An 18,520-nucleotide genomic window follows, 5' to 3' on the forward strand; every position below is an offset into this window, starting at 1 on the left:
GCACGCAAGCACGCACGCACACACACACACACACACACCTGGTAGTGATCGTGAGAACACCAGGACACACTGGTAGAGCTGGTTGATGGAGATCCAGTCGTTGAGGAACATCTCCACCACCTTCCTCCCTCCCACAGGCTCAGACAGAGGGTTCTCATAGGTCAGATACACATGGCGTGTAGAGACTGGACACACACACAGAACAGGGAGAGATAAGGGCACAGTTTGGGTAGAGTGTGTGTGTGTGTACACATGTGCGTTTGTGTGTTTTTTGGGTGTCCGTATGCGTGCGTTTCTGTGTACCTTGCTCTTTGCTGTGTGTGCTGTTGAGTGGGCAGTTGGCCAGAATTAGTTCTGCCACCCATGTGCGGTTGTTCCGGCCCTGCAGACGGAAGGTGCAGTCCAGTAGAGAGCGCTCCAAAGCCAGACTCGTCTCTTCCCCGACACCCTTACTGGGAGGGATCCTAGGGAGGGGGACAGGACCACATGGGGTCAAGTACATAATGCATACTTTACATCCATCACTGAAATAAAGGGTACAAAACCATCATCTTTATCAACTATCATCTTTGTTTTGGGTGCATGTTATTGCGATGCGAGAAATCTTCAGTTTAAATCAGTAGAACCAAAATCATATTAGCATTATCTCTAAAATTCCCATTGACTTCCATATTATTAGGCAGTGCCACTGACATCTGGATTTGCAAGGTATCCTGGGATATGGAGTCTTACTTGAGGATGCGGATGGCGTGGCTGCAGCCGTCTCCTTCCACCTGCACACCCTGGTGGGGAATCTCCATCTGAGATAACTAGAGAGAGAGGAGAGAGACATGTTTAGACAAGAAGAGGAATGGAGGGAAGAGAGGGAGAGATGAGAGAGATGTGAGAAAGAGAGCAGGAGGGATGGATGAGGAGAGGGATGATGAAGAAAGACATAGACAGTGGAAAGGCACTGGTGGAAAAGTAAAAACTGAGGAAGAGAGTTGTAAGATGAAGAGAGAGAATAAAAGGGTATACTCCCTCCATCCATACCTCCACTCTGAGGCTTATGAAGGGCATGTTGGTGTCACACATGGCCACTAGGTGAGCCAGCTCCTTGTTGAAGGCAGACATCTCCCCCGAGCGCTTGGGCTTCTTGGGCTCCAGAGCTCCCTGGTCTCCTGATAACTGGAGGACAGTCAAGAGAGAGAGGATATGAAAACACTGAGATAACCTAACGACGATAAATAAGAATAATACATTTAATTTATAACATGTTCTCTGAAAATATCAAGGTTTATATGTACAGTACCAGGCAAAAGTTTGGACACAACTATTCATTCAAGGGTTTTTCTTTATTTTAAAAATGTTCTACATTGTAGAATAATAGTGAAGACATCAAAACTATGAAATAACACATATGGAATCATGTAGTAACCAAAAAAGGGTTAAATATATTAAAATATATTTTAGATTTGAGAATCTTCAAAGTAGCCACCCTTTGCCTTGATGACAGCTTTGCACACTCTTGGCATTCTCTCAACCAGCTTCATGAGGTAATCACCTGGAATGCATTTCAATTAACAGGTGTGCCTTGTTAAAAGTTAATTTGTGGAATTTCTTTCATGTGAGCCAATCAGCTGTGTTGTGACAAGGTAGTGGTGGTATACAGAAGTAGCCCTATTTCATAAAAGACCAAGTTCATATTATGGCAAGAACAGCTCAAATAAGCAAAGAGAAATGACAGACCATCATTACAGTAAGACATGAAGGTCAGTCAACTCGGAACAATTCTAGAACTTTGAAAGTTTCTTCAAGTGGCGTCACAAAAACCATCAAGCGCTATGATGAAACTGGCTCTCATGAGGACCGTCACAGGAAAGGAAGACCCAGAGTTACCTTTGCTGCAGAGGATTATTTTATTAGAGTTACCAGCCTCAGACTGCAGCCCAAATAAATGCTTCACAGAGTTCAAGTAACAGACATTTCAACATCAACTGTTCAGAGGAGACTGCGTAAATCAGGCCTTCAAGGTCAAATTCCTGCAACAAAAAAACACTACCAAAGGACACCAATAAGAAGAAGAGACTTGCTTGGGCCAAGAAACATGAGCAATGGACATTAGACCGGTGGAAATCTGTCCTTTGGTCTGATGAGTACAAATTTGAGATTTTTGGTTCCAACCTCTGTGTCTTTGTGAGACGCAGAGTAGGTAAACGGATGATCTCCACATGTGTGGTTCCCACCGTGAAGCATGGAGGAGCTGTGATGTTGTGGGGGTGCTTTGCTGGTGACACTGTCCGTGATTTATTTAGAATTCAAGGCACACTTAACCAGTATGGCTACCACAGCATTCTGCAGCGATACGCCATCCCATCTGGTTTACGCTTAGTGGAACTATCATTTGTTTTTCAACAGGACAATGACCCAACACACCTTCAGGCTGTGTAAGGGCTAATTGACCAAGAAAGAGAGTGATGACCGCTGCCTTCCCTGTGGCTCAGTTGGTAGAGCATGGTGTTTGCAACGCCAGCATGGTGTGTGCAACGCCAGGGTTGTGGGTTCGATTCCCACGGGGGGCCAGTACAATTATTATTATTTTTTTAAATGCATGAAATGAAATGTATGCTCTGTATAAGAGCGTCTGCTAAATGACTAAAACATGTAAATGTAAATGCATCAGATGACCTGGCCTCCACAATCACCTGACCTCAACCCAATTGAGATGGTTTGGGATAAGTTGGACCGCAGAGTGAAAGAAAAGCAGCCAACAAGTGCTCAGCATGTGGGAACTCCTTCAAGACTGTTGGAAAAGCATTCCAGGTGACTACCTCATGAAGCTGGTTGAGAGAATGCCAAGAGTGTGCAAAGCTGTCATCAAGGTAAAGGGTGGCTACTTTGAAGAATCTAAAATATATTTTGATTTGTTTAACACTTTTTGGTTACTACATGATTCCATATGTGTTATTTCATAGTTTTGAAGTCTTAACTGTTATTCTACAATGTAGAAAACTGTAAAAATAAAAACTAAAGAAAATTAACCTTGAATGAGTAGGTGTGTCCAAACTTTTGACTGGTACTGTAAGGACTTTTCCTCGGTTTACTCCTTTTAGGACATGGTTTCAAATTGTCTATATTTTAAATCATTGCCACCAATACAAGCAGTTCTGCAATCCATTCCTACTTTTCTCTTAGCTCCTGGGCGGGCCCCTTGGCCAGCAGAATTGTCCAGGACGAGCTGTTCCAGGTTGGGCTTGAATTGCTGCAGGAGCTGGGCGCATGGAGGTCCCTCCTCACCTTCCAACTGAGACACAGACAGGAAGGAGTACTTGTACTGTAGCTCTGTGGGACAGCCAGGCATATCCAGCATCTCTACCACCTAGGGAGGGAGGGAGGGAAAGATGGACAGGTGAAAAAGCAGGGAGAGGCGAAGGAGAAACAAATAAAATTGTGGGAAAGTTGTGCATGATTAATGTACTAATACACACACACACACACACACACACACACACACACACACACACACACACCATTGTACATTTTCTTGTGTTTGCTACAAATAAATAGTTTTTTGATGACCAGTACCGTAATTTCCGGACTATTAAGTGCACCTGAATATAAGCCGCACCCACTGAATTTAAAAAAATATATATTATTTTGAACATAAATAAGCCGCACATGTCTATAAGCCGCAGGTGCCTACCGGTACATTGAAACAAATTAACTTTACACAGGCTTTAACGAAACACGGCTTGTAACAAAAATAAATAGGCTTTAACGAAACACGGCTTGTAACAAAAATAAATAGGCTTTAACGAAACACGGCTTGTGTAAAAAAATAAAAAATTAGCAGAAAGCTTTAGTTGTCTTTTTGCACTGAGTCAATTCCTCACGCTGCTGTTTCCAATGTCTTATCATCGACTCATTAAGACCAAGCTCCCGTGCAGCAGCTCTATTTCCTTTTCCAACAGCCAGAATAATCGCCTTCAACTTGAAAGCTGCATCATATGCATTTCTCCGTGTCTTTGCCATGATGAGGGTTACAAAATGACTACCGTAATCAGAATGATGGGAAGTTTGAGAGCGCTCGATTTAATCTAAACAGTAAACAAAAAGGTTTTTGACCTTAACCCGTTCGGCAATTTCATTGGTCTAATGAAAGCTTCATGCCGCCAAAAAACTGAGCGCGTCACAGAATCTGTTTTTTTGGAGAAAAAAAAATTGAAAGCGGGAAAAATCCATATATTAGCCGCGTCATTGTTTAAGCCGCGGGGTTCAAAGCGTGGGGAAAAAGTTGCGGCTTATAGTCCGGAATTTACGGTAATAGGCATAAGGCGTGAGGGGCTTACAATGTAATACTGTGGTAGGCGGGTAAGCCGAATGAAGAGCCTGTGTTTTGACAGGCTGCTGGCAGGGTGGGAAGCAGAGTTGGAGAGGTGTAGTATGTCTGTGCAGATAGTGGGGAGGTGTTTCACAGACTGTCTACACCTCTGCTCTCCTAACCAAAACCTGGAGGGAGGGAGAAGAGTAGAGAGAGGGAGAAGGGAGAGTTAGGTATGGGGGAGAAGAGAGGGGTGGGGGAAACATTAGTAAACAGAAATGTGACATTGTCCAAACAGACCATTTACTGGACAGATTATATTATCATAGAACTAGAATCCCAGAACATTTAATTAAATGCAATACCCATTCTAGTAATTATATTTCTATGCAAATCACACTATGACAGGGCAGTGCTTACAGGTGAATTCACATAGGTCTATAACACACGTTTCTGTCATTCTCATTTAAAGCAAATCTAAGAATCTCTAAATCGGTGCTATGTGCGCTATTTCTATGCTTCCCGTTCTTAAGTTTATTTTTTCCATCTTTTACTTTGTTTTGTACACCAGCTTCAAAACAGCTGAAAACATAATATTTTTGGTTAAGGAAAATATATTTCACAGCGGTTTAGATGGTACTATGATTCTCTACACTATACTTGCTTGTTTTGTCACATAAACTGAAATTAAGACGACACCATTCTGTATACCGTAAATTCCGGACTATAAGCCGCAACTTTTTTCCCAGGCTTTGAACCTCGCGGTTTAAACAATGACGAGGCTAATATATGGATTTTTCCCGCTTTCAATTTTTTTTTTCCCAAAAAACTTATTCTGTGACGTGCTCAGTTTTTTGGCGTCATGAAGCTTTCATTAGACCAATGAAATTGCCGAACGGGTTAAGGTCAAACAATTTTTTTGTTTACTGTTTAGATTAAATCGAGCGCTCTCAAACTTCCCATCATTCTGATTACGGTAGTCATTTTGTAACCCTCATCATGGCAAAGACACAGAGAAATGCATATGATGCAGCTTTCAAGTTGAAGGCGATTGATCTGGCTGTTGGAAAAGGAAATAGAGCTGCTGCACGGGAGCTTGGTCTTAATGAGTCGATGATAAGACGTTGGAAACAGCAGCGTGAGGAATTGACTCAGTGCAAAAAGACAACTAAAGCTTACTGCTAATTTTTTTTATTTTTGTTACAAGCCGTGTTTCGTTAAAGCCTGTGTAAAGTTCATTTGTTTCAATGTACCGGTAGGCACCTGCGGATTATAGACATGTGCGGCTTATTTATGTTCAAAATAATATATATTTTTTAAATTCAGTGGGTGCGGCTTATATTCAGGTGCGCTTAATAGTCCGGAAATTACGGTACTTCTGGCCCTTCTTTGGACACTGTGTTAACAAAACGCATTGAAGCAATGCCATACAACTCTCCTTCCGTGGCCTCCAACTGCTCTTAAATTCAAGTAAAACTAAATGCATGCTCTTCAACCGATCGCTGCCTGCACCTGCCCGCCCGTCCAGCATCACTACTCTGGACGGTTCTGACGTAGAATATGTGGACAACTACAAATACCTAGTTGTCTGGTTAGACTGTAAACTCTCCTTCCAGACTCACATTAAGCATCTCCAATCCAAAATTACATCTAGAATCGGCTTCCTATTTCGCAACAAAGCATCCTTCACTCATGCTGCCAAACATACCCTCGTAAAACTGACCATCCTACCGATCCTTGACTTCGGCAATGTCATTTACAAAATAGCCTCCAACACTCTACTCAACAAATTGGATGCAGTCTACCACAGTGCCATCCGTTTTGTCACCAAAGCCCCATATACTACCCACCACTGCGACCTGTACTCTCTCATTGGCTGGCCCTCACTTCATACTCGTCGCCAAACCCACTGTCTCCAGGTCATCTACAAGTCTTTGTTAGGTAAAGCCCCGCCTTATCTCAGCTCACTGATCACCATAGCAACACCCACCCGTAGCACGCGCACCAGCAGGTATATCTCACTGGTCACCCCCAAAGCCAATTCCTCCTTTGGCCTCCTTTCCTTCCAGTTCTATACTGGAACGAACGACTGGAACGAACAAAAATCACTGAAGCTGGAGACTCATATCTCCCTCACTAGCTTTAAGCACCAGCTGTCAGAGCAGCTCACAGATCACTGCACCTGTACATAGCCCACCCGACTACCTCACCCACCTACTGTATTTTTTTATTTATCTTACTCCTTTGCACCCCAGTATCACTACTTGCACATTCATCTTCTGCACATCTATCACTCCAGTGTTTAATTGGTATATTGTAATTACTTCACCACCATGGCCTATTTACTGCCTTACCCCCCTTATCTTACCTCATTTGCACACACCTTATATAGACTTTTTCTACTGTATTATTGACTGTATGTTTGTTTATTCCATGTGTAACTCTGTGTTGTTGTATGTGTCTAACTGCTTTGCTTTATCTTGGCCAGGTCGCAGTTGTAAATGAGAACTTGTTCTCAACTAGCCTACCTGGTTAAATAATGATGAAAGTGTTTTTGTTATTTTTAAATAGTGAACTATTGACATTTTTTGCAACCAGGAAATTGCAGAGCAATTTCTTCATAGTGCATCTTTAAGATGTTCTTAGCCTGCATAGAAGTACATTTTCCTGGAAATACAGCAAAAGCTGAAGCCACATGATATACCAGCACGTCCCTGGTCTAAAGTGGGAATGGATATGTTCACAGTCAAGAACATTCTTTTTCTGATTAAAAGTGGACTACTATTCAGATTTTGGGAGTAGGAGAAAGTGATTGACACAACAGCGGCTTGCATCATCGACTGTTGTAAGCAGCAGTTTAGCAGATATGGCATACCTGACAGTGGTGTAGTTACGAATAATGGGCCCCAGTTCACGAGTCAAGACTTTGCAAAAGCCTGGGAGTGTGACCTCCACACCCTATCAGTCAGAGTAATGTTAGGGTGGAGTCAGTGAAAATAGCAAAGACCCTTATCTCAAAGGCTATGCAGGAAGGCACAGATGTGTGGCAAGCCATTTTGGCGTGGAGAAATACTCCCACAGAGGGCTTCGGCAGAAGTCCTGTACAGCGCTTAATGTCTAGACTCACTCGCTCTCTGTTGCTAACAGCTCCCAAGCTCCTCGCACCAAAGGTCATTAGGGATGTTCAGGCACACAAGGGTGCACGTCAGACAAGTCAAAACATTACTATGACCAGCATGCAAAAAAATCTGCCTGTAATAAAACAAAGGCCAAGCTGTCAGAGTGCTCCTGTCACCTCACACCAGGGATGCCACATGGAGTCTTGGCACATGGGGCACATCATCGCAAGGTCATATGAAGTGGAAATAAAGGGACGATAATATGGATGGAACCGTAGGTACATACGCCCAGTTCAGGAGAGCATAGGGCACAGGAGGGCCAGATGGGAAGACTGAATATCCTCTGGATGGTGTGGGCAGGACACATAATGAGATGGGGAAGACCCCACCAGGACAGTTATCTCTGCCGACAGTCCTTCCACAATTTAAGGAAGATGTGAAAAAGGAAGGAGGCCCTGAGGCTCCCAGAGGTGCCCAACGTCCCAGAGGTGCCCAACGTCCCAGAGAGGCCCCGAGGTGCCAGGAAAGGCCCCGAGGCTCCCAGAGGTTCCCAATATGCTACCAGTGCGCCACACTAGGACAAGGGCTAACATAAGACCGCCCCTGTATTACGGAGACTATGTCCCGTAAGAGATGAGAAAAAAAAAAGAAAAAAAAATGTTTAAAAAACGGGACAGTACCTCTTCTCGTATCCATATGGGTATACTACAAAGTATAGACTACTAAAGTACTAGGGTGAATCACTTTACATACTAAATTATATGCCAGTGTGGATATGGAGGAATGATGGCTTTCTGAGGAGGAGTGATAAGCCATATGACAGGGAGTTGACACAGAGCGTGAGAGACAGGAAGTGGACTTACTTGAGCTGCTGTAGCCAGGATATGATGCGCTTCATGTCGTCGTTGATGGTCTTCTCGATGTCGTCTAGCATGGATTGATCTGGAGACAGACACAGTGGAAGTCAGTACAGTATATATTTATGCGTGTGTCTCCCTGCTTACCGATGTGGTGTGTGTGCTACTCCCTGCTTACCGATCCCATACAGCATGGGGTGGAACATCCCTGAGTGCAGGTCTACGAAGATGTGCAGGCACTCGGAGCGTCCGCAGGGCTCCAAGATGGGAATGACCAGAGTGGGCAGAGCGGTCTCTATGAATGCTGAAACACAGGCAAGGAGAGACAACAATAACATTGCACACTGACAACATGGTTGTTTCTGTCCACAACACTGTTCATTGCATTCTGGGTCAGTGTTGTTGGATCAGTTAGTGTATTGATAAGTCAGAGAGGAGAGAGAGACTCACAGCTGTCGCTGGGGTTGCTGTTCTTCAGGATGGCTTTCAGCTCCTGCAGCTTCTGATGAGAGCGAGCGTGCACGCTGTCAATCAAAAGCTTCTCCACTGACAAGTGATCAATCTACAGGAGGGGGCAGGAACAGAGACTGTGATGAGGTCCTCATCACAACAAAACAATAGTAGAGGACTGTAGCTGTGAGGAACGAGGCGTTAGCTCACCTTCATGGCTCTTTCCATCAGTCTGGAGTCACAGGCAGGGAGCGGAGGATCATGGGAGATCTGCAGAGGCTTGGAGCCGTCTGATTCGTCAATCTTGATGGTGACTTTGTGGACCGACGCAGTGCCCGTCTTCCTGCCCAGGACCTGTTGGCTGGAGAGGGGGAGAGAGCGAAGAACCAAGAGAGAGGGCGAGAGGGATGGGTCAAATGATGGACCAATTTCCCTGTGATGAACTATTCATTCAACTAACCAAGTGTTTCTTACTTCCAGACGGCCAGTGTGAGGCACTTGGCAGGCATGTAGTGTTCCACCTGCACCAGGTCTCCCCAGCGCTCTCGGTACAGCATGAGGGTCTGGGAGTGGAGGACCTCCAGCTGCAGAGACAGGCAGAAAGAATCTGGACGGGGGGAGAGTCAAGGAAGGGCTGGGCCAGGAAGACGGCATACACACATATTCACAATACATACAGAAATGCAGACACACCCATGCTAACTGTGTGTGTGTGTGTGTCTGGTGTCTGGACGCTGACAGGCTTCAGCTATTAAAGTAGGCCGCGGCTGGCAGTTATACTTGTTACGGAGTAAAACTAATGAAAACTATATAAATGGGAAAAACATACTTGCTACAGAGTTGTGTTAAGGGTAATAAAAACAACTGATTGATAGAAATCTTTCAACCTATTTAATTATTGGCCGTCTATTGGGCATAACGGTATTACAAATAAAGGTAGCATTATTTTTGTGCTTGTGTGACAGCGTTATGATATTTAATGTTGTTATAACCACATTATCTTGATATACAGTGCAGTGAAAACATAGGAGGGTAATTAGCAGCAGCTGGGGGTTACCAGATGCATTTCTGCCATAACTACCACCATCTTGAAAAATGTCCCAGGTCCACATTTCCCACTGGGCAACAGATGTAGGCCCATAACACTACACCGTTTTTTTTCTCTCAATCTTGAATGTGTGTGTGTGTCTGTATGCAGGTGTATGTGTTGGATTACATTCTCAATTCACACTAAATAGTACATGAAATGTAAATATTTCTGCTTGGTTCATGGAACCTGATGAACTGAAAGACTTTGTGTGGCTGTTGGCTGCAGCAGTCTCTGACCCCAAGGCCTCGACCATTGGAATGCTGTTGGTGTCTGGGCCTGCTGTATGCATGGTCACTGCCAGTCGAAACAGTACGTGTGCACGCACACACTGCAGCAGCTCAAGCCAGACTTGGCCCTGAGCCTACTGTCTGCACAGAAACAGCGCACACACCCACACACACACACACACACACACACACAAAGGATACGCAGGCAGCTGTACATGTCCTGCAGCGGTTTCTCGTCTGCAAACAGGCGCGACTGCACCAGCTCATGGATGAAGTTCACCTGCATACTGTGGACAAGAGCTCTGCAATCTAGAAGGAGGGGGCGGGGGGAGGATGGAGGGGAAAATAAAAAAAATGGAGGATGGCGAAAAAAAGAAAGAAATCTTATGAAATAGTTAATTTGTGAGTGCTGGCTGCATTTTTCATTGAAGTTGGATTCCTCCTGCGCATCAGGACCAGAATAATTATAATCTACAGTAGAACAAGTTGGTGAAAGTTGTACAGTGGGGGTGAGTTGCCCCAATATGGATTAACTCTTAAACTGGGCTAAATCAAGATGTATCTATTAATCTTGTTGCATCAAATGTTAAACCTAGTTTTAAATTAATCCTAGTTAGATTAGAGGAAGGACTTAATTTAAATTTAGTTTTCACTTTAAAACGTAGATTAATTTTAAGCCTGTTGCTCAATATATATATATATATATATATATATATATATATATATATATATATATATATATATATATATATATATATATATATATATATATAAATAAATTTAGATTGGAGATCAATTATAAACTGCCACTTGAGGTGGTTTAACTAATAAAATGGCAGCATATCTTCTGTGGAGAGTTCCTCAGAGAATAATTAGAGACAGGTTTAATCCTGTTGACTTTTATGATAATTATTAGTAGGCTATTTACGTGCCCATTTTGTACAACAATTAAATTGGAGTTCATGATATGCCCAGCCTTGGTACGAATGATGATTTTATGCAGCATGCTGTAACGGGCCTGATAACGTTAACATTGTAGTGAAGTAGCATTAACGTTCGTTTTAACGTGCATTATCGGCATTGATATTTACCAGTTATTTATGCTTACTAAATATTGGTGGGTCAAGTTGTCCGACATCATCATAGGGGTTACGGAGAGGGGCAAACTGCTGGGAAATCATCTCGCATATTTTCTGGGTGATAGGATCAATTCCCTTGGACGGAGGCCCCCCTCCGGCTCAGGTCTGAAATAGCCCCCGCCTCTCCTCTGCTGCATCCTTTTTGGCTTTTGCTTTAAGAAAAATTCCAGCACGCTTTCATCCGATTTGTGTCCCTCTTCTCTTTAACCCGTGTCCAGCCATTATATTTGTCGCATAAAATGGCCCAGGTGTCTTCCTTCTTTTTGACAGTTGTGTTGTCTGTCTTTTTATCCTCCAGTACGGTACTAAATTCCTCCATCAGCTCCGACAAGCGGAGAAATTTGAACTTCGTTGACATGCCATGATAAGGTGGCGAGCTGACAAATAATAAATGGCTAAATAATATTAGATGCTAGCTAGGTTTATAAACTAGCTAGCTACTGTAGCTAACGTTAGCTAACAAATTAGTTTTCTGTCTAGTACTGGCAAATAACGGATTTTATTTCAAAATTAGCCAAACCATGATAACCTTTCACGATGGAGTTGCAGTAGTTCTGTTACATTGTTATTATTTTATCAAGGAACAGCAACTTTGTGGCATCATTTGTCAGGTAGGCTAGCTACTTCGTTTCAACTCACGAAATACCTCCTATTTCGGTGTAACATGTCACTAATAATAGTTTAAAACCATTAATCATAGATTTACTGATTCAGATTTAAAAGTAAAGTGGTGCAACACATCTCTGATTAATTATAAACCTAGATTTACAAAACCTAGATTAGCTCTAATCCTAGATTGGTGTGTTAGGCGTGTGGTCATTCAGGTGTTGTGTATCTTACCTCCAGTCTCCTTGTCCTCCACCAGTATCTCCAGCTTCAACAGTCTCCAGGGAATATCTGGGTCATCCCCCATCACTGTCAGAGTGGCCTCAAACTCCCCCTCCACGCGGAACTTCACACGCCCGTTAACTACAACACATAATGGTTGCCACCTTTTCAATAGCCAGAAACTGTCTTGCTGTGTGATGTTTACCCATGGAGAGGTTGGCCAACTTTGTGTGTGAGTAGTTATTTTTTTCCTGGAACAAAAAAAAGGGGCGTGGTCCACCCCTTGTCTCCATTGGATTTAATGGTGTAGAGAACTTTTTGGAATATTAAAGCAAATTCTCTGCAATTCTACACATTTCTCCATGGAGCTGAGTGAAATTGTTTCATTTTTAAAGTAAATTTCCTGAGATTCTACATATTCTCCCATGGAACTGAGAGAATATTTTGCCGTTTTAATGCTAATTTCTTATTCTATGCATTTTGCCATTGCTAATGCTGTGATCTTTCGAGCAAACATGATAGCTAAATCAATACTACATTACTGCAGGGACTTCACCCACAACAGCATCAGCACAGATGTTGGGCAACTAGGCCTGGCTCGCAGACTGGATTCCAATTCATCCCAAAGGTGTAAGGTAGCGTCCTCTTGCCATTCACCGAACTCCATAGAACGCATTTCCACCGCTCCAGAGTCTAATGGCGGTGAGCTTTACATCGATGTTTGGCATTGTGATTTTAGGCTTGTGTGCGGCTGATCGGACATGGAAACCCATTTCATGAAGCTCCCGATGAACAGTTCTTGTGTCGACGTTGCTTCCAGAAGCAGCTTGGATCTCGGTAGTGAGTGTTGCAACCGAGGACAAGTTTTATGCAATACGAGCTTCAGCACTTGGTGGTCCCGTTCTGTGAGCTTGTGTGGCCTACCACTTGCGGCTGAGCTGTTGTTGCTCCTAGATGCTTCCAATTCACAATAACAGCACTTACAGTTGACAGCTCTAGCATGACAACATTTTAACAAACTGACTTGTTGGAAAGGTGGAATCCTATGATGGTGCCACGTTGAAAGTCACTGAGCTCTTCAGTAAGGCCATTTTACTGCCAATGTTTGTCTATGAAGATTGCATGGCTGTGTGCTAGATTTTATACACTTGTCAGCAATGGGTGTGGCTGAAATAGCTGAATCCACTCATTTGAAGGGGTGTCCACAAAATATGTATATATTTTTATACACTGTTTGGACTTAAGTGTTTCTTCGGGATGCCTCAGTGGCCCGCCCAAGGATTTCAATGGAACCCTGTGTGTATGTGTGTGGTTGTGCATGTGTGGCTGTGCGTGTGTGTGTTTCTTACCCACGGTGAGGTTGGCTAGCTGAGGTGGTAGGTCTGTTGTGACAAGACGATGTCGCAGGATCTGATTGAGCTGGTTCAGGGTTGTCTGTTTCTCCACTTTAGTGATGGGATCTGGAGGAATGATCTTATCCTACACACACACACACACACACACACGCACACACAGCTGTCAATGCACTGGCCCAAACAGGGCTTCAGATTTCTCCGTTCCTATTCCACACTCCCGTCCAGTTGGTGGTGGTAACCCACTAAGGGTTTATTTGTTTGTGCACATATGTACATCATGCATTCAAACTAAGAGTACAGAGCGCATGAAGGACAAAATTGCTGGCTAAACCAGGCAGTCACCATGGCTACTTCAGCTACAGTAGCTAATGAACACAGAGGCATCAGACACCTCATTCTATTTGACCAGTGAGCACTACTTAACCAGGCAAGTCAACAGAGAACCAGCTCTCATTTATAATAAAGAGGCCTGGTCAAGAGGCCAAAAGACACCAATACAATAAATAACAGAAAGATGGACAACACAGACCAGTTAGGGGATGTCTTACTCGTATGCAGGTGGGCAGGCGCGGGTATGAGCCGGTGGTGAGCACATCGATGGCAAACGGGATGGCAAAGCTGGGCAGGCGTGCGTGCACCAGGGCATCCCTCGCCAGCGATGCCAGCCTGTCAGCCGTGTCCACAAACAAGAAGGCCTGCTGGTCCAGGAAGCTGGAGATCATCTGTTATCGTGGAAACCGGAGGTTAGGGGTTAGAGGTCAGGTTAGCTTACGACTGTTAATGACTACTAAGTAGTTCTAATTTTTAATAATGTGCAAGTAGGCCTAACTCAAACTTTCATATAAACACCGCATTGATATCAGTGGGAAAAATTGTGAGAAGGTTGGACTTGTATGTGCATAACTCAATCTAGTATCTGGTTGTGTATGCCCACTGTGAGAATATGATTGGTGTAGTAGAGTACTGTAGTCTTGCTTACATACCGCACACTTCTCCACCTTCCCAGCGTTGCTGGCCCATTTCACCAGGGCAAGGAGACGCACAAACAGCTGCCTGGTCCGACTGGAAAACTGGACGATCTCGATTTTTCTGTCAGAAACAGTACAGTAGAAAAGTTTTCAAAATCATCGGCACCAATGGTCAAAGAAGAGGCAAAAATGTGCCTGTCACATATAACACAACATTCACATTTTGACAAGTCAATTTCATCAGTGAGCACACTGAGTGAACCAAGAGACACACTTACCTTTCCATGTCTGTTTTTCTGGGTAGACTGCAAGAAGGACAGAAACACTATGGGTAACTTTCAGATATCATCACAACATCATTTTACCACACCATATGAACACAGAAAATAAAGAAACCTCAATGAATATGGACGCAAGGGTGAAATAAATGGTTGAAAGAAAAGATTCCAAGTAGGCTACTTGCACAACTATCTACTTTCCAATCGCTTTGCCATGAAACAAAAAACACATCATAAACACTATTTTGAGCCTGATGGACCTGGATATAACAAGAGTCAACATCAATAGCTCACTTGACGGAGTCTCGTCATTAGCTACTTACAGTTCACCCAACAGGGTGATTTCATGGTAGGTCCTCTGCAGGAGAAACTCAATCAGCAGGCTCAGCCGGACCCCTTGCGCCGCCTGGGGTCCGGAAGAAGGCGGTTGGGTGGCCGAGGTGGGACCCCCGATAGGGACCAGTTGCCCATCTGATCCAATCTGCACTGGAGCCATTTTAAAATAACAAGGAAAGCTCCACCGATGGAGACCGGAAAAAATGTAAACTATCGACTCGAAATTACTTCAAACTGAAACAAATGTTACACATATTCTATATTATTTCGCGCGACGTAATTATTAAGTAGGGGCTCGGCGTCTTCGCCCCATTGAAACATTGGCAAATACCCGCGTTTCAATGGCTTATTACAGAACATATTCAATGCTGTTCAACCGCCATCTTTACTGTCTGACGGGAAGTGATCACAGTTAGGTGGAAAGGAATACCCGTAGACGGATTTCATGGACTGGAGAAACAATCATTCAAATAACCAAATGTAAGGAGTCGCTCGTGTTTACTCTGCTGTCCCAGGATCAGTGTTCATTCACTAGGTTTTTGGTCAATTAGTTCAGGCAATAAACAATCAAACTGGCCCCTGATCAGCGCCAGTGGTTGTGTGAGCGATAATAAATGTAACCAATCAGTGGTATTTTAAGTACATAAAATATTTTCCTCATAGTTTGAAACATCCACCACATTTATAATGTCTATTCGGCTTTAATAATATGTCCTCCTGTCATTTCGTACTGGAAATTGTGCATGACATTTTAGTTAGTTAGACAGATCATATGACAGATACAGTGGCGTAAAGTACTTAAGTAAAAATATTTTTAAGTACTACTTAAGTAGTTTTTTGGGGTATCTGTACATTACTTTACTATTTATATTTTTGACAACTTTTACTTTTACTTCACAGATTTCCTAAAGAAAACAATGTACTTTTTACTCCATACATTTTTCTTGACACCGAAAAGTACTTATTACATGTTGAATGCTTAGCAAATTATGTCTAAGTGTTGGAGTGTGCCTCTGGCTATCCGTAAATCCGTAAATAAAAATGTGCCATTTGGTTAATATAAGCAAATTGAAATTATTTATACTTGTACTTTTGATACTTAAGTATATTTTTGCAATTACATTTACTTTTGATACTTAAGTATATTTAAAAGCAAATACTTTTAGACTTTTACTCAAGTAGAATTTTACTGGGTGACTCACTTTTACTTAAGTCATTTTCAATTAAGGTACCACTACTTTTACTCAAGTATGACAATTGGGTACTTTTTCCACCACTGGATTGATAGACCTTATTTGTCCCTCAGGAGAACATACAGACAAAACATAATAAAGGACAAAACAAATAGATACATACACTAGTGTACATATTATATATTTGAGGATTGATGTGCATTGTCCCTGTCAAGTAAATTTAATTAAACTTCAGTATAGGATTTGATACATTCCAACTCCCCATGGACCTGAATGGCTGGTAAAGAAAAACAATTCAAGCCATAGATTATGTTGGCAGCGCCAGAGTCAATGGTAAAGGTATTAGGGTGGAATTCTGATTGGAATACCTGCTGACTCCTCAATTCCCAGAGGCAGGTAATAGGAATTACTTTTCCATTCCTTTCCTTTTCCTTTTTACAGGATGATACATTGCTTTATGTCAATACAACATGCCTGCAAAAACATGGGAATCAAAACATTAACACAGAATCTGACTGTGAACCAAACAAGTGACAATCGTCTTTTTTTTTGTCAAACTATTATTGCGTTACATGGATGCCTTGTCTGGATTTGTGACAGCTCTGGGGAGAACAGAGAAAACAGTATATGGTCAGATTATGACTTTACCAGAGTGCTTCACCTCCTTGTAGATTTCAAGAACAGCTTTGCCCTTGCTGTCATTTCAAACCACTGACAGGACAGATGAAGGGCATGAGGGTCAATGCACAAAAGGTGAGATAAAGGGAAAGTGCTAGAAACACACACATACACACAAACACGTACACACTTGCACGAACACACACACATATATATACACACACACACACACACACACACACACACACACACACACACACACACACACACACACACACACACACACACACACACACACACACACACAACTGTAGAGGGGAAATGTGTGTGCAGGGGTTAATCCCACTTTAGCCGCTGGACTATGGCTGTCCAGTGAGTCAGCAGTTGAGCGTCCTTTCTCTCTCTCTCTCTCTCTCTCTCTCTCTCTGCAGTCTCCCAACAGTAGTTCATAGTTCATTCATTCATATCCACTCCCCTGGTACTGTGCAGGTCTCTGATCTTAACCAAATGACACTGGACTTTAAGCCTTTGAGTATTCTGTTTAATCTTTTTCTATGTTCCCAGAGAGACTAAGATTAGTAACCTGACCCCTCCTCATATGTCTATCAGTTGACAGACCAGCACCCTCCTCACAGTTCTACAGAGAAGTGTTGGGAAGGGCAACCTCTCTAGGGAAGGGCAAAGGGGACCCGCCTACCCCTAGAAGGGATCTCATTTTGGAGGAAGGGATGTGCAGTCCTACTGGTATTTGAACAGAACTTTGGTTTTTCTCCTTGGCCAACTGAAATATGCCCTGTCTTAGGCGCCCAATAATACACCATTTATGATAGATCATATGTATCTATTGCACACTGATAAATGTTTGTTATAGAATATCTGACTGACAGACTCAACAGATCCATGACAGCAGGAGGCGATATGTAGTCCTACAAAAACCCATTTTGATTCGGCAAGCAATGAATATGGGAGTTGAAGAAAATCCTGGATAAGCGAATCCAATATCGGGGTTGGAGTCAACCATCTATTCTACATTGGTATTGATTTTTGTTACCATTCAGCACAGGTTCCATTTGCGAAGTTGTTCTCCACAGAATAGCTAGTTGGCTCGTTAACTAATGTTGACATTTAGAGTTCGGTAAGCCGTTTGGCATCTGTTTTCACGTTGTTCAGGACTGCGCTTCCGCCATATTGAAGCAGGTCACTAGCGGCAAGTTGTGACTGACTGGCTAGGACCGAACTGACAAGAGATCCGCTAGTCTCTAGATAGACTTGGGGGGGCTGCTAGCGCGCTGGTGACGCAGGAAAAACACCCAAGAGCTGACAAAAAAAAAAAAACAAGGAACCAGATTATTCTAACTGACAGTTGAGCTTCAAATGAAATAGCAAGATATAGGGCACATTTATGTAATAAACAACGACACACTCGTCAAGGCTGGAGTAGCTCCTGAATAGAGGAGAAGTCCTATCAAATTCCTGGTAAGTGGTTATAGCAACTAACGTTAGCTTGCACTGTTAACATCAGCTGGTGGATGCAGGTAATGGCAGCTGACTTGGTAACGTTAGCTAGCTCTAACGTTATTTATTTTGTTCGAAATGTCTTGGACTGAAATACGGTGATTCGCGTCGTTAATTATTAAATAATTTAACTTGGATTGGGAATGTTAGCTAGCTGGCTGTCTAAGTAATGTTATTAGTTCTGCCAGAATAGATAAGGAAGCTAACGCTAGCTAACGTAGTTTAGCTACTGTACGTTAGTGAAGTT

General features: G+C 42.9%; 2 protein-coding genes across 7 annotated transcripts in view; one reads left to right on the forward strand and one right to left on the reverse strand.

Moving 5' to 3' along the window:
- The window catches only part of LOC115161299 (mediator of RNA polymerase II transcription subunit 14), a 38,148-nt gene extending 22,788 nt beyond the window's left edge, over positions 1-15,360 (reverse strand). Inside the window, exons 1-18 of the mRNA XM_029712159.1 lie at positions 14,935-15,360; positions 14,612-14,638; positions 14,349-14,454; positions 13,914-14,087; positions 13,360-13,489; positions 12,023-12,151; positions 10,245-10,352; positions 9,201-9,333; positions 8,937-9,087; positions 8,727-8,838; positions 8,455-8,580; positions 8,283-8,361; positions 4,329-4,488; positions 3,164-3,358; positions 1,033-1,167; positions 733-809; positions 304-464; positions 39-185 (exon numbers count right to left, since the gene is read on the reverse strand). Coding sequence (XP_029568019.1) covers positions 39-185; positions 304-464; positions 733-809; positions 1,033-1,167; positions 3,164-3,358; positions 4,329-4,488; positions 8,283-8,361; positions 8,455-8,580; positions 8,727-8,838; positions 8,937-9,087; positions 9,201-9,333; positions 10,245-10,352; positions 12,023-12,151; positions 13,360-13,489; positions 13,914-14,087; positions 14,349-14,454; positions 14,612-14,638; positions 14,935-15,107 — 2,323 coding nt within the window. The 5' untranslated portion in view covers positions 15,108-15,360. The remainder of the gene's footprint in view (positions 1-38; positions 186-303; positions 465-732; positions 810-1,032; positions 1,168-3,163; positions 3,359-4,328; positions 4,489-8,282; positions 8,362-8,454; positions 8,581-8,726; positions 8,839-8,936; positions 9,088-9,200; positions 9,334-10,244; positions 10,353-12,022; positions 12,152-13,359; positions 13,490-13,913; positions 14,088-14,348; positions 14,455-14,611; positions 14,639-14,934) is intronic.
- A 2,366-nt stretch (positions 15,361-17,726) lies between these two features.
- LOC115161300 (probable ubiquitin carboxyl-terminal hydrolase FAF-X) overlaps positions 17,727-18,520 on the forward strand; it is a 69,281-nt gene continuing 68,487 nt past the window's right edge. For all 6 annotated transcript variants that reach the window (XM_029712160.1, XM_029712165.1, XM_029712163.1 and 3 more), the window contains exon 1: positions 17,727-18,234. The gene's annotated coding sequence lies outside the window, so the exon portion shown is untranslated. The remainder of the gene's footprint in view (positions 18,235-18,520) is intronic.

This window comes from Salmo trutta, chromosome 24 (genome assembly GCF_901001165.1).
Source record: "Salmo trutta chromosome 24, fSalTru1.1, whole genome shotgun sequence".
Taxonomy (NCBI): domain Eukaryota; kingdom Metazoa; phylum Chordata; class Actinopteri; order Salmoniformes; family Salmonidae; genus Salmo; species Salmo trutta.